The sequence below is a fragment of the Eptatretus burgeri genome, chromosome 16, assembly GCF_056783735.1.
Source record: "Eptatretus burgeri isolate ZD-2024b chromosome 16, Ebu_testis_v1, whole genome shotgun sequence".
Lineage (NCBI taxonomy): Eukaryota > Metazoa > Chordata > Myxini > Myxiniformes > Myxinidae > Eptatretus > Eptatretus burgeri.
This window is the reverse complement of record NC_140976.1, coordinates 53,742,377-53,759,460: the sequence shown is the minus strand read 5'-3', so window position 1 is coordinate 53,759,460 and position 17,084 is coordinate 53,742,377. Positions and strand designations below refer to the sequence as shown.

General features: G+C 43.3%; 1 protein-coding gene across 2 annotated transcripts in view; it reads left to right on the top strand.

Annotated features, from left to right (window-relative positions):
- LOC147011082 (dolichyl-diphosphooligosaccharide--protein glycosyltransferase subunit TUSC3-like) overlaps window positions 1-2,279 on the top strand; it is a 73,699-nt gene extending 71,420 nt beyond the window's left edge. Inside the window, exon 10 of one of the 2 annotated variants that reach the window (XM_085858756.1) lies at window positions 1,438-2,279. In XM_085858756.1, coding sequence (XP_085714882.1) covers window positions 1,438-1,486 — 49 coding nt within the window. In that variant the 3' untranslated portion in view covers window positions 1,487-2,279. The remainder of the gene's footprint in view (window positions 1-1,437) is intronic. The other variant, XM_085858755.1, reaches the window with a different exon arrangement.
- Window positions 2,280-17,084: the final 14,805 nt, after the last annotated feature.

Genomic DNA, 17,084 nt, shown 5'->3' with positions numbered 1-17,084 from the left:
CTGGGTTGTGAAACAAAAAAATGTCAAAAAATAGGAATGACGTCATAAAAATTGATATGACGTCATAGTGATGTATCATATGTGCGGTAATTCATCTCTGCTAATGCCCTGTTCGATTCCCGCAAACAGAATTCAAAAAGCTTGCCTAGTTTGAGATAATTTTTTCGGCGATTTCCATTAGCGGAGATATTTTGACGTCATAACTTTTTTTCTAGGAGGACTTTTCAAAACCGGAGATGGTTACTGTCTGTGCAGGGTGTTTTTGCACATATACGCCAAGTTTCAGGAAGTTTTGATGAAAACTGTAGGCTGTGAAACAAATGAAGCAAAAAATGTCAAAAAACAGGAATGACCTCATAAAATTAGATATGACGCCATCGTGATGTATCATATGTGCGGTAATTCATCTCTGCTCATGCCCTGTTCGATTCCCGCAAACAGAATTCAAAAAGCTTGCCTAGTTTCGTAGATAATTTATTAGGCGATTTCCATTAGTGGAGATATTTTGACGTCATAACTTTTTTTCTCGGAGGACTTTTCAAAACCGGAGATGGTTACTGTCTGTGCAGGGTGTTTTTACACGTATACGCCAAGTTTCAGGAAGTTTCGATGATAAATGTAGGCTGTGAAACAAAAAAGTCCACAAGAACAACAACGTGAGTAAGACTTAGAGATCCTCCACGAGGATCTAAAAATACAAAACTACAATATCTTGGTTGGATCAGTGTCCACCCCATTGAGTAAATACTTTGTGGAAGCACCTTTGACATCAATTACAGCTGTGAGTCTGTTGTGATAGGTCTCTACCAACTTTGCCCATCTTGATTGGACAATATTTGCAATTTCTTCTGTACAAAACGCTTCAAGCTCAGTCAAGTCACATGGGGAGTGTTGATGGACAGTAATCTTCAAGTCATGCCACAGATTTTCAATTTGATTTCGGCCGGGGGTCTGACTAGGCCACTCAAGGACATTTGTCATTTTGTTCCTTAGCCACTCCAGTGTAGCTTTGGCTGTAGGCTTCAGGTTGTTATCATGAAGAAAGGTGAACTTCTGTGCCAATTTCAGTTTTCTTGTAGAGGGCAGCAGGTTTTCCTCTCGGATTTTTCTGTATTTTGCTCCATCCATTTTCCCTTCCATCCTGACAAGTGCCCCAGTCCCTGCTGATGAGAAACATCCCCATAACATGATGCTGCCACCACCATGCTTCACAGTAGGGATGGTGTTGTTTGGGTGATGTGCTGTCTTGGGTTTGCGTCAAACGTAACGTTTTGCATTTCGGCCAAAATTGTTCCATCTTTGTTTCATTGGACCACAAAGCTTTTTGCCGCATGGCTTCAGAATCTCCAGAGTGCTTTTTTGTATTCATCAAATGGGACTCAAGGTTGGCTTTTTGGAGTAATTGCTTCCTTCTTACGACCTGACCCTACCATACAGGCCAGACTTGTGGAGTGCTTGGAATATTATTGTCACATTCACACAATGACCACTCTTTGTCATAAATGCTTGGAGCTCTTTCAAAGTTGGCATTGGCCTCTTGGTGGCTTCTCTCATCAGTCTCCTCCTTGGTTGGTCATCCAGTTTGGAGGGACAGCCTGGTCGAGGCAGGATCTTGGTGGTGCCATATGCCTTCCACTTCTTCGTCATTCTCTTTGCTAATGTAGAAGTGAAATTCCATTAGTCATTTACATTTATACATTTACACACTCGCAGTTTATATAATTTGCTTAATGTGTCTGCTTTTGTTTTTAAAACTCATATGTACTGCTATTTCTGATGAACTACAGTACATGTACTTGCTTAACACTGAATGACACAAAGTATTATGCAGTTTATTATTGAATCCAATTAACAGTATATGTATCTCTGTTTATGATAAAAAATTTATCCATAGGCTACTTGGAAAACATAACATGAGTTCTCGAAGATAATTATATAACTCTTTAGTAGTCTTGTACTGAATGTACATGTTGGCCCTTATAAGCAACTATTTTCCAAGAAATGAGCTGGACAGAGAGCTTGTGTGCTTTCTCATCAAAAACCGTATCTTATGTTTGTAGCCATTCAGTTGTTATCTTGTTATCTTCCTCTGCTCTGACAATGCAATGCATCCATTCTTACCCCTTTCCCTCCCACCTATCCTCTTCAAACTTGGATAAGAAATACAATCAATGTACGTTCTCCCCTTTTCCCTCCCTCCTTTCTTCTTCAAACCTGTATAAGAACCCTGCTTTGAGGAAAAACAAATTAGAAAGGTTGTTCCCTTTTCCCTGTACATGTATTAAAGATTTGAGCTTTGTTGCATCGATCCTGAGTTGGAGATTGGTTTCTTTCACATCGGAGACTGGGGTTTCTTCGACACTAACCCCACCTTTCTCTCTTTTTTTTTTCCTCCTTCTTCTTCTTCTTCCTCTCTCTCTCTCTCTCTCTCTCTCTCTCTCTCTCTCTCTCTCTCTCCCTCTCTCTCCCTCTCTCTCTCTCTCTCTCTCTCTCTCTCTCTCTCTCTCTCTCTCTCTCTCTCTCTCTCTCTCTCTCTCTCTCTCTCTCTCTCTCTCTCTCTATCTCGTTCTATCTCGTTCTATCTCGTTCTATCTCGTTCTATCTCGTTCTATCTCGTTCTATCTCGTTCTATCTCGTTCTATCTCGTTCTATCTCGTTCTATCTCGTTCTATCTCGTTCTATCTCGTTCTATCTCGTTCTATCTCGTTCTATCTCGTTCTATCTCGTTCTATCTCGTTCTATCTCGTTCTATCTCGTTCTATCTCGTTCTATCTCGTTCTATCTCTCTCTCTCTCGTTCTATCTCTCTCTCTCTCGTTCTATCTCTCTCTCTCTCGTTCTATCTCTCTCTCTCTCGTTCTATCTCTCTCTCTCTCGTTCTATCTCTCTCTCTCTCGTTCTATCTCTCTCTCTCTCGTTCTATCTCTCTCTCTCTCGTTCTATCTCTCTCTCTCTCTCGTTCTCTCTCTCTCTCTCTCTCTCTCTCTCTCTCTCTCTCTCTCTCTCTCTCTCTCTCTCTCTCTCTCTCTCTCTCTCTCTCTCTCTCTCTCTCTCTCTCTCTCTCTCTCTCTCTCTCTCTCTCTCTCTCTCTCTCTCTCTCTCTCTCTCTCTCTCTCTCGTTCTATCTCCCTCCTCACAACGCTCCCTCCCACAGTGTAGAGCAACTTTTAGTGAGGCATTGCTCTCCTCACCTTCCACCCCCCTTTCCTCGCTCTTACCCCTCCCTTCCTAGCTTCCCCTCCCTCCATCCTCTCCTCTCCCTCCCTTCCCTCCATCTTCTCCCTTCCCCACCCTTCCCTCCATCATTTCCTCTCTTCTGCCTCCTCTCTCTCTACCCTCCCTGCAACCTCTCTCTTCCCTCACTCCCCTCCCCTCCCTCCTCTCTTCCCCAGCCTCTCTCTCTCCCTCCTCCCCCACCCCGGGTTGTATTTGCTAGTAATAATAATAATAATATGGGGTCTTGGTGGTCTTAAAAGGTCTTCAAAGGTCGAAGTAAGTCTCAGCAGTTTCAAGGATCAAAAGTTACATTCAAATAGCATGTAATTAATCGACACTAACACACACAAAATAAATAACAATAATAATAGACTAGAACTGCCACTTTATAACTGCTGGCAGTGATAACCGGGTTCCCATACGTCCACCTTCGATACAAATACAGTACCACCAAATGAGGCCCCACACGTTTCTCTGCGACGCGGGAATCACAAGTTATGGACCGAGGTATGGGCCACGTTCCATCTATTTATTTTGCACACATTTGACCATTTTTCCTGGGGCCATCATCGGTATCAACTGAATTGCTATTCCTGTACCCTCAAACGTATGCAGGTGCAGCCAACTGAGCCTTCTGGGAAAAAAACAACAAATCTAAAGTTCTCAGATTCAAATAATTAAATAATTCGGGTTGAAATTTTAAATCTATATTCCCCATCTCGGCGAGATTATAATTGTAAAGTTTTGCAAATATTGATGCAGCAGTTCCAGAGTAAATATTACTTAATATTTTTCCTTCAATCCAACAAGGCTGCCAAACCATGGGGCCGATCGAGTTGAAATTTCAACCCTTCATTCCACATGTCTGCTGCATCATCTCTCTGAAGTTTCACATGTATTGATTTAGCAGTTCCAGAATAAACATTAATTAATATTTTTCCTTCAATCTAATATGATTGCCAAACGATATGTTGTCCATCAAAAGGGGGGGGGGGAGAACTTTTTGTTCGTCATGGAGAGGCGGTCATACATGTAGAGTTTCGCCTCGATCTGTTCAGCCGTTTCAGAGAAGAAGATTTTTTAAGTTATTAATTTTCAATCGAATATGGCTGCCGTACCATGTGACCAATTACAACATAAATTAAAATTCTCCCTCTAATGGGGTTGTGGATCATGCTTGTTAAGTTTCGTGTTGATCGGACAAGGTGTGTTTTCTATCCAAGATGGAGGCCAAACCATGTGACGTGTGACATCATAATTTTTTACCATATATGCAGACATTTTGTGGATGATAGTTACCAAGTTTCACTTCGATAGGATAAGTGGTTCCAGAGAAAACATTATTTAATATTTTTCATGAATCCAACATGGCTGCCAAACTATGTGACCTATCAATTATGCATTAACAAACTTATATTCCCTACTCGTTTGCAATATGTATGTGAAGTTTCCCCTTGATCTGGCTAGCCATTATGGAGAAGAAGATGTTTGAAGTTTTTAGGGTAAATTAAATATGGCTGCCAAACCATGTGACCGATCAATTAGAAATTAACAAACTCGTGAAAGGATGTCTTGGGGAAAGTGTGTGTTAATTTTGCCTCAATCTGTCCAGCCGTTCTGGAGAAGAAGATTTATTAAATTTATTAATTTTCAATCCAAGATGGCTGACGAACCATGTGACCTATGACATCATAAATTTACATTCTGCCTCCAATCGCGTAGTGGAACACGTGTGTGAAGTTTCCTGTTAATCGGATAAGGTGCGTTTTTCTATCCAAGATGGCCGCCAAACCATGTGACTTGTGACATCATAATTTTTACCGTTTGTGCAGACATGATGTTAGATGATAGTTGCAAATTTTCGCTTTTATAGATGAAGCAGTTCCAGAGAGAGCATTATTTAATATTTTTCTTAAATCCAACATGGCTGCCAAACCATGTGACCGATGAATTATTCATTAACAAACATATCCACTGTGCATGCAGAATACACTTGTGAAGTTTCCCCTTGATCTGACCAGCCATTCTGGAGAAGAAGATGTTTGAAGGTTTTAAGGTCAATTTAATATGGACACCGAACCATGTGACCCATCAATAAGAAATTAACAAACTTGTGAAAGGATGTCATGGGGAATGTGGGTGTAAAGTTTCACCTCAATCTGTGCAGTAGTTCTGGAGAAGATAAAAAAATTCAAAACAACCTGGCTGCCGAACCAAGTCACGGATGACGTCATAATAATTTTTTGTACTGTGAATTGTGCAGATGACGTTCAAGAAATTTCAGATTTTTCCTATGCAGCGTTCTACTTGAAGAATTTTCACTGGGATACCGCTTCACTGATGACATCACCAAAAATCACCCTCTTCCCAATGGGGAGGTCATTACTATGATGAAGTGATTTTTTTTTCCATTGCACGGTTTCAGAGATACAGAGGTCCAAAGTTTATCGTTTTTTTCAAGATGACGCCCATACCATGTGACATATGGTGTCACAATTATAAACTAAGTTTGCTATCAAAAAAGATACATACTATGGTGAAAATTTCGTGTCGATCGGACTTACCGTTCCTGAGAAAATGATTTTTAAAGTGAAAACCTGCAAATTGCCAGCGGATAAAGAATAAATAAGAAATAAACAGAAGAAAAACAATAGGTTACCCAGTCCATTTGACTGGGTACCCTAATAAACAAGAAAAACAATAGGTTGCCCAGTCCATTTGACTGGGTACCCTAATAAACAAGAAAAACAATAGGTTACCCAGTCCATTTGACTGGGTACCCTAACAGAAGAAAAACAATAGGTTACGCAGTCCATTTGACTGGGTACCCTAATAAACAGAAGAAAAACAATAGGTTACGCAGTCCATTTGACTAGGTACCCTAATAAACAAGAAAAACAATAGGTTACCCAGTCCATTTGACTGGGTACCCTAATAAACAAGAAAAACAATAGGTTCCCCAGTCCATTTGACTGGGTACCCTAATAAACAAGAAAAACAATAGGTTACCCAGTCCATTTGACTGGGTACCCAAATAAACAAGAAAAACAATAGGTTACCCAGTCCATTTGACTGGGTACCCAAATAAACAAGAAAAACAATAGGTTACCCAGTCCATTTGACTGGGTACCCTAATAAACAAGAAAAACAATAGGTTACCCAGTCCATTTGACTGGGTACCCAAATAAACAAGAAATACAATAGGTTACCCAGTCCATTTGACTGGGTACCCAAATAAACAAGAAATACAATAGGTTACCCAGTCCATTTGACTGGGTACCCTAATATATAAATATAAAAAACGCACTCTTACATTCAAACACACACACACACACACACACACACACACACACACACACACACACACACACACACACACACGAGACACCACACGACTTTACTTCAGACAATCGCAGCCACTGGCATTGGGAGGAGTTGGCGAAATGATGTCACTTCTAAGGCCACTCTGGACACAGGCGACGCCATCTTGTGGCATCACCTCTCTTCTCTGCAATCAATGGGGGAAATGAAGGAGAAATTCCTTCTTCCCCATGGATGCAAACCTCGTGTTTGTCTGTGCACTATCCTCTAAATACTGAATGTCAAGCAAGAAGGCAGCAGGTACCATTTTTAAACTCTTTGGTATGTTTTGGCCGAGGTGAACCGCCGACCTCCCAGACTCAGAGGGTAGACTCTAACCATTACACGAGCCTTGTTTTGAGGGTGGACGGTGGTGATGTTTCAGCCCTGTTGTTTGTCTGGCTGTGAGCAGGATATCTATCTCAAAAGGTTGTGGACAGATTAGGACAAAATGTGGTGGATGGGTTGGGTATGTGACAAGAACAAACCGATTCGATTTCGGTTAAGGTCAGGATCCAGATCCGAACCACCTGAGGGATACAAAACGTAAACTGTTCTTCCTGATCTCGGATGTGTCTGCTGAGTAGTAGTAGTGGTAGTTCTTCCTGATGGAGGTACGCACTCTACCGAGTGCCGTTCTAGTTTGGTGATGTTATATTTACCCTCGGCAAAGGAGAGGGAATTGCATTTCAGTCTGTTTGTTACTGCGTTATTAGCCCCTGGTATACTTAGTCCGAAACGGGGCTTATGGATTTGGTCTCGATTTTTCGTGTCCGTGCATGCGTGCGTGCGTGCGTGCATCCACAAGCATCTCGGTCATGTATGGACCGATTTTATTCGTACTTGGCAAAAAGACAACACATGATGGTACACATATGCACGTCGATTTGTTTTTCGTCATCAGCAGCAAGATGGCCGACGCGGCCATTTTAGTTGTATACAAGCTCAAATGAGCAAAGATCCTCGTCCTCTTAATGATGACGTCACAAAAACGAACATTACGTCATTGTGATGTATCAGGTTTGCGATAAATTATCTGTGCTCATGATTGATTCCCGCAAACAAAATTCAAACAGCTTGCCTAGTTTCGGAGATAATGGTATAGGTGATTTTCATTAGTGGCAATATTATGACATCAACTTTTTTTCCAAGAATTTCCAAAATCGGAGATGGTTACTGCCTGCGCGTGGGCTTTCTGCATATACTTGGCAAGTTTCACGAATATCCGATGAAAACTCTGGGTTGTGAAGCAAAAAATATCAAAAATATAGGAATGACGTCATAAAAATTGATATGACGTCATAGTGATGCATCATATGTGCGGTATTTCATCTCTGTTAATGCCCTGTTCGATTCCCGCAAACAGAATTTAAAAAGCTTGCCTAGTTTCGGAGATAATTTTTTAGGCGATTTCCATTAGCGAAGATATTTTGACGTCATAACATTTTTTCTGGGAAGAATTTTCAAAATCGGAGATGGTTACTGTCTGCGCAGGGTATTTTTACATGTATATGCCAAGTTTCACGAAGTTTCGATGAAAACTGTAGGCTGTGAAACAAAAAAGTCCACAAGAACAGCAACGTGAGTAAGACTTAGAGATCCTCCACGAGGATCTTAAAAAAACCTGATGTTTAACACGTCCTCAACCATCTCTCAGACAAGCATTTACCGATATTGTTCAAACTTGGCAGACGCATAATGAATGATGGCTTACGTATGCACATCATGTTTTTCTCGAGATCACATTCAAGATAGCTGACTGGCGGCCATATTAGTTGAAAAAAAAACAATGTTGAAGACGTCCTCAACCATTTCTCGGACATGCATTTACCACCCATCCATTGGGACCATACTCTGTCAAGAGAATTGGTGCTGCCTAAGTGGTCTCCTTGGCTATTGGGCACAATCCTGGATGAGTCATCACTCCGACACAGTGTATGTATATATATATATATAGCCTGGTGTTGGCGCAGTGGTTAGGGCAGCGACTTGGGATCCAAAAGGTCCTGATTTCAAGCGCCGTTGGGCCACTGAATTAATACACCAGGGGGTTGACTCAGCCTGTCATCCTTCCGAGGTCGGCGAAATGAGTACCAGTATACTGGGCCCGTGTATACCCCGGCTAAAATAGGTGTACCATATCCCTGTGTCGAAAGAGGCGACCAGGGTTGCGTCAGGAAGGGCATCCGGCGTAAAACGTGTGCCAAATCACTATGCGGATCATACGGATGATCCGCTGTAGCGACCCCTAATGGGAGCAGCCAAAAGAAGAAGATATATATAATATATATATATATATATATATATATATATATATATATATATATATATATATATATATATTGTTGTGGTTACCAAATTCGCAAACCACCATTCAGGTCCCTTAGGTGAGATATCTCGGTAAGTACATGTGTAGTTAGGCCCAAACCCGTTGTCTAGTGGGAATACATGTCATTTATGCGTGCTGCGACTCTTCAGGATAGCCGTTTTTCTTTTACTATCTTTAATTTGGACCAACCGCCATTGTTACCACCACCAGTCACAACATCACCCACCAACCACGACGCCGCTTCACCACAACCGCCACGACCTTCACGTCACACCTCACAACCGTCGCATCGCCACCGTTCTTGCGCCGCTTGTGGGTACCGGTGTTGGACTCGTGCAGGGCGCGCGCCGAAGAGCGTGTACAAAATCACGGATTTTGTGCTTCAAAAACGGATCAAAAACGACACACACCCACTTTTTGCCGTCCAATCGGTGAGCGAGGGGCGAATTGGCCCCGCCCCCAGGGCGTTGGAGGGCGATCGATATATGCAAATTTATGGATCAAAAAGCATTCACGCCCACTTTTTCTCGGGCCAATGGGGAGCGAGGTGAAAGGTCGAAGGGAGGGGTCAAAGATGAGAGGGCGAAGCCACGGGGCTGATATAAGCGACCGTGTTCGTCAGTCCAGTGAGTAGTAGAGTCGAGAGGGAACAGAGAGTTAAGACTTCGCGGGCGGTGGAGTTGGCAAGAAGGAGCTGGTCGTCGTGTGCGTTGGAGTCGGAGCGGAGGGGACGGAGCTGTGGAGAGGCGGCGAGGGCAGACGAGGGGGTGCTCGCGTCGTGCAGGGAGCTGCACCCCAGGGAGGCCGACAGCGCGACCTGGCCGAGGTGGAGACGCTCGTCGCGGGACAATAAAAATCCTCTATACCCCGAGCATCAGCAACCCCCTCCTGTTTCCCCCCGCGCTGAGATAGTGCGACCAAGGGGGCCCCTTTCCCACCCCCTACCAGACACTGCCCGCGAGGCCCGTGGAGTTGAGGCACCATCGCCGCTCCGCGTCTCATCACCAGACGGGTAGGCCCGACCCGGTCTCGGCCTCAGGCCCGCCTCATCCTTGAGGGTATTCTTTCCTTGGTTTTGGGTATGTGTTGTCGGCGCCGTCTGTGAAGTAAAATTGTATAAGTGTTGCCGTGTGCTCGTGTAATCGGTATTAGATCTGCATTGTCGCATTTGCTTTTTGTGTAAATTGAATTGTGTTTTTCTTTTCTGTGTGCTTTTGGTGGAATTGAATATGTGTGCTTTCTGTTCATCGCGAATAAATGTGCTTTGTGTCGAACTGTTTCCGCTTCGCTTCGTCATTTCCTTCATTGAATCCTCATCTTGCTTCACGTAAAGGGTTGGTAGTGGGCTGAATACGCCCGATAATTAATGGAACCGTCAAGGTCGACGATAACACCGCTCGGTTATCCCGATAGTACGGAACGGGTCGCTTAAGTGGCCCGTGTCCGAAGTCGACCTGCGGCGAGGTGCGATCGCCCGGTCTACCCTCCGCGTGGGTACTTAGGTAGGTCGAATTTGGCGAGCAACCCTATCCCACGCGGGGGCTGATTGGCTCGATCGCGGTGAGACCGAAAGGTCCACCCGTGACTGGTTCCCGGCGTTAGTCCGAGAGGGTCACGACTGGATTGTCCGTCCGGTGGGCGACGTGCCGCGATTCGAGTTACGTGGCCGTCAGCACGCCGGCGGGCGCGAATCCGCAACAATATATATATATATATAGTAGCCCGAAAGTTACATTACCCCTGATAAATTTCTTGCACTTCCCTCCGTCCCTTCCCCTCTGCCCTTGCCCGCTATGTTATGCAAAAACACTGACTCAGAAGAAGGATGGAGCACATACAGAAACAATGACAAATTAATGATTGTAAGTACTGTACAATAAAACCTGTATATTAAAAGAGTTCAAGAACAATGCTTCACTGGGAAGGGGTAAAGTGACTTTCAGGCCACCCTGTATATGTATGTACATATATATATATACATATATACATATATATGTATATATATGTATACATATATATATATATATATATATATATATATATATATATATATGTATACACCCCTCAGTCATCATGAATGTTCGCATACGCGCAAGTCGTCACATTTCTAAGTCGTCACTTTTTTCTGGGACCCGATGGTGACGACTTACACCTAGTCTACTGTATATATATATATATATATATATATATATATATATATATATATATATATATATATATATATATATATATACATATATACATATATACATATACATACTAGTAGTAATGCCCGGCATTGCTCGGGCTAGCAATAAAGCCTGGCGTTACCCAGGCTTTATTGCAAATTTCCTGAATAGCGTTTAGGGTTAGCGGTTAGGGTTAGGGTTGCAGTTAGGGTTCGGGTTAGCGGTTAGGGTTAGGGTTAGCAGTTAGGGTTCGGGTTAGCGGTTAGGGTAGCTAACCCTAACCCTAACACTAACCCAAACCCTAACCCTAACAGCTTAGCGTAGCGGAGGTAAACAGCGCCCGGGGCAAAGTGGAAATTTGCGTCCCCCGTAGGCCTTAAACTTGAGTGGATTTGAATGGAAAATCCCATAAGGGATATCGATTTATCGATTTTTTCGAATATCGGAAGTGTTATGGAAAAAAATTTACAGCCAATGACCGAATTTCCGTACCATAATCGTACCGAATTTGAATGGAATCCGTTGGAGTTTGTGAAAATGCATCAAAACGAATTTTGAGGGGCCTCTTAAGAAAGACAATATCATCATTAGTGTATGTGCCAAATCTTGTTTCATTTCATGCAGTAACAAAAATCTGATGGTGGAACAAAAAAGGGGCGTGCCGAAATATTAATATATATATATATATATATATATATATATATATATATATATATATATATATATATATATATATATATATATATATATATATATATATATATATTGTTACGAATTTCGCCCGCCCGGCATGCGATCGGCCACGTAACTCGAATCGCGACGTGTCGCCCACCGGAACAGACAATTCAGCCGTGACCCTCCTGGAACTATCGCCAAGGAGCTAGTCACGGGTGGGGGTTTAACCTCACCACAACCCAGTCCGCATTCTACCCGCGCGAAATAGGGTAAATCGCCGAAAGTTGATATACCTAATTACTCGCACGGGTAACCTACGAGGGGTTGTACCACGCCACAGGTCGAGTCCGGACAAGAACCGATTAAGCGGCTCGTTCCGTGCTACAGGGATAACCGAGCGGAGTTATCGTCGACCTTGACGGTTCAGATTGGTTACCGGGTGTTTTAAACTCACTATCAATCCCTTACCGGCATACCCTCTCCGTTAGCATATATATATATATATATATATATATATATATATATATATATATATATATATATATATATATATATATATATATATATATATATATATATATATATACATATATATATATATATATATATATATATATATATATATATATATATATATATATATATATATATATATATATGTATATATATATATATATATATATATGCATATATATATATGTATATGTATATGTATATATATATATATATATATATATATATATATATATATATATATATTGTTAAGGCTTGTGGAAATTCGCAATACACCATAAAGGGTCCTTAGATCAGTTATGATGCTAAGTTCATGTGTAGTTAGTCCACACCTGTTGTTTTGGGGGAATATGCGTGATTCATCCGGGCTGCGGCGTTTTGAGTTAGCCATTTTTCTTTTCTCTATCGTTATTTTGGATCCAGCAACCTCAAACCAAGCAACGACAACGGCAAAAAAAGAAACCTCCGCTAGTGCACGGGTTTGCGCACCCCTCTGCGGTGCCAAGGCTGGCACGGGAAGGGAGGCAGGGCAGCTCCCTCCCCATTGGTGGAAGCCTGGAGTGAGGCGGTCGGAGTGGTGGCACGCCCCCCTTCGAGAGCCTTCTGGAAATTCCTCAAAGGGAGGTGGAGCCGCAAACGGGGCAGAGCCCCGCCTTACAAAAGGCAAACGGACGCGAGGCTCACTCTCTCTGATCGTGGCTCATGTTGGCTGTAGCTCTCTCCGAAAAAGGCACCAGCTCTCTCTCCAAAAAGGCTCGGTCTCTCTCTTTGGGTCTCGCTCTCCAAAGCGCTCCCTTCCTCCTCTCTCGTTCCGGAGCTCGTGGCCTGGCGCGGCCTGTTGGTGGAGACGCGGACGGGAGGCGCCGCAGTGCAGCCTGTGGTGGGCCTGCGCGTCCGGACGAGGGGTGCCGGAGAGGGTATGCTGGCTACGTGGGAGGTTCGGAACCAGGCTCGACCGCGTTGACGGTAGTAGGAGAGGAGGACTCGACGGTCCATGAGGGAAGTCACTTCTTTTCTTTTCTTTTCGGGCTTTTGTATGTGTGTTTCTGGCACCAGTCCGACAAGTAAAACCTGTATAAGTGACTGCTGTAAATAATTGCCTTTTATTCGGTCGTAGTGCTTTCCTTTGTTCCTATTTGCCTGCTTACGTGTGTGAAATAAAGTGCTTGCTTGTTGAACTGTTCCCCCGTTTCGCGTCATCTTTCCTTTGTTGAATCTCCATCTTGCATCACGTAAGGGATTGATAGTGAGTTTAAAACACCCGGTAACCAATCTGAACCGTCAAGGTCAACGATAACTCCGCTCGGTTATCCCTGTAGCACGGAACGAGCCGCTTAATCGGTTCTTGTCCGGACTCGACCTGTGGCGTGGTACAACCCCTTGTAGGTTACCCGTGCGAGTAATTAGGTATATCAACTTTCGGCGATTTACCCTATTTCGCGCGGGTAGAATGCGGACTGGGTTGTGGTGAGGTTAAACCCCCACCCCTGACTAGCTCCTTGGCGATAGTTCCAGGAGGGTCACGGCTGAATTGTCCGTTCCGGTGGGCGACGCGTCGCGATTCGAGTTACGTGGCCGATCGCATGCCGGGCGGGCGAAATTCGTAACAATATATATATATATATATATATATATATATATATATATATATATATATATATATATATATATATATATATATATATATATATATACACATGTATATATATATATATACACATGTATATATATATATACACATATATATATATATATATATATATATATATATATATATATATATATATATATATATATATATATATACACATGTATATATATATATATATATATATATATATATATATATATATATATATATATACACATGTATATATATATATATATATATATATATATATATATATATTAATATTTCGGCACGCCCCTTTCTTTGTTCCACCATCAGATTTTTGTTACTGCATGAAATGAAACAAGATTTGGCACATACACTAATGATGATATTGTCTTTCTTAAGAGGCCCCTCAAAATTCGTTTTGATGCATTTTCACAAACTCCAACCGATTCCATTCAAATTCGGTACGATTATGGTACGGAAATTCGGTCATTGGCTATAAATTTTTTCCATAACACTTCCGATATTCGAAAAAAATCGATAAATCGATATCCCTTATGGGATTTTCCATTCAAATCCACTCAAGTTTAAGGCCTACGGGGGACGCAAATTTCCACTTTGCCCCGGGCGCTGTTTACCTCCGCTACGCTAAGCTGTTAGGGTTTGGGTTTGGGTTAGTGTTAGGGTTAGGGTTAGCTACCCTAACCGCTAACCCTAACCCTAACCGCTAACCGTAACCCTAACCGCTAACCCGAACCCTAACTGCAACCCTAACCCTAACCGCTAACCCTAAACGCTATTCAGGAAATTTGCAATAAAGCCTGGGTAACGCCAGGCTTTATTGCTAGCCCGAGCAATGCCGGGCATTACTACTAGTATGTATATATATATATATATATATACAGTAGACTAGGTGTAAGTCGTCACCATCGGGTCCCAGAAAAAAGTGACGACTTAGAAATGTGACGACTTGCGCGTATGCGAACATTCATGATGACTGTGGGGTGAAGGATGAAGTCGCGCGTGGCCTGGACACATATGTGTGAGAGCCGGCTATTGTATCAAAAGGAAAACACAATCCTCGGGGCATAGGTGGGGGTGAGTTGATGAGTTGGAACGTGATCAAGCAAAGATGGAATTCATGAATCAGTTTATCAAAAGTAAAAATAATGAACAACTCTGTAAGACAACTCGTATACCATCGGTGATGGTATGGTGACAAATTACATGACACACAGTCATCATGGTGATGATTACCACTCAATGCCGATGTGTAAGTGAGTGCGGTAAAGTACAAAACAAGCCAATATAAAACCATGATCGGACTTCAACACTAAGCTCGATCGATCCTTTACTTCTTTGCGAAGTAATCCGTTATGTTTGACTGCCTCAAACTCTTGGGCATCTGGTGTATGAGAAAGGATTCAAACCGGTCATTGTATTCCAAGATGTTGGCTGGGCAATCCTCCACCGAAAGACAGTATCGGCCGAATCGGCCGAAACCGAATATTTGGCTGAGCCGACATTTGCCGAAACCAGATGATGAGCGTGTCATCGACATCTTCAAAGGACACACATTTCTCGCATTTCACACTTCCCACCGGCCTCACGATCTTCTCCACTTGTCCAAATATCTTGCCCTTATTCTTTAAGATATCGTTCAATGTCTGCCGTTTGATGTCCAACTTCTCAGCTATGTCTGTTTTCTTCATCAGTGGATTTGCCTCGCAAAACTGGATAATGTCGTATTTTTCTTGGTTGGTTTTAGTTGTAAGCTTACGCTTAGTCGCCATTGTCCTGCCTGCAGTGCGATCAACGTGTGTACGCAGTTATAAATAGCCTGTCACTGGCGGTGTAAACCAATGAGCGAGCATCACGATTCCATGAAATCTGGCTTCTCATGAGGCAGCAGTTCCGTGTGACGAGTTAGATGTGGCAATTTACTTGAGTTTCCATTACGTGGGAATGGACAACATCTGACGACTCAGACGAAGTGATGACTTAGAGATGACGACTTACAGAGGGATGACCCTTTATTCAAAGGGATTTAACATGAGATAAATTCGGGACTTTTTGACGCTGCCGACTTAGGCGAAGTGACAAGTTACACGCTGCCGACTTACACCTAGTCTACTGTATATATATATATATATATATATATATATATATATATATATATATATATATATATATATATATATATATATATATATATATATATTGTTGCGGATTCGCGCCCGCCGGCGTGCTGATGGCCACGTAACTCGAATCGCGGCACGTCGCCCACCGGACGGACAATCCAGTCGTGACCCTCTCGGACTAACGCCGGGAACCAGTCACGGGTGGACCTTTCGGTCTCACCGCGATCGAGCCAATCAGCCGCCGCGTGGGATAGGGTTGCTCGCCAAATTCGACCTACCTAAGTACCCACGCGGAGGGTAGACCGGGCGATCGCACCTCGCCGCAGGTCGACTTCGGACACGGGCCACTTAAGCGACCCGTTCCGTACTATCAGAATAACCGAGCGGTGTTATCGTCGACCTCGACAGTTCGATTAATTATCGGGCGTATTCAGCCCACTACCAACCCTTTACGTGAAGCAAGATGAGGATTCAATGAAGGAAATGACGAAGCGAAGCGGGAAACAGTTCAACACAAAGCACATTTATTCGCGACGAACGGAAAGCACACATTCAATTCCACCAAAAGCACACAGAAAAGATACAATGCAATTTACACAAAAAGCAAATGTAAAAGCGAAAACACAATGCAGAGCTAATACCGACTACCGAGCACACGGCAACACTTATACAATTCTACTTCACAGACGGCGCCGACAACACATACCCAAAACCAAGGAAAGAATACCCTCAAGGATGAGGCGGGCCTGAGGCCGAGACCGGGTCGCGCCTACCCATCTGGTGATGAGACGCGGAGCGGCGATGGCGCCTCAACTCCGCGGGCCTCGCGGACAGTGTCTGGTAGGGGGTGGGAAAGGGGCCCCCTTGGTCGCACTATCTCAGCGCGGGGGGAAACAGGAGGGGGTTGCTGATGCTCGGGGTATAGAGGATTTTTATTATCCCGCGACGAGCGTCTCCACCTCGGCCAGGTCGCGCTGTCGGCCTCCCTGGGGTGCAGCTCCCGACGCGAGCACCCCCTCGTCTGGTGTCGCTGCCTTTCCACAGCTCCGTCCCCTCCGTTCCGACTCC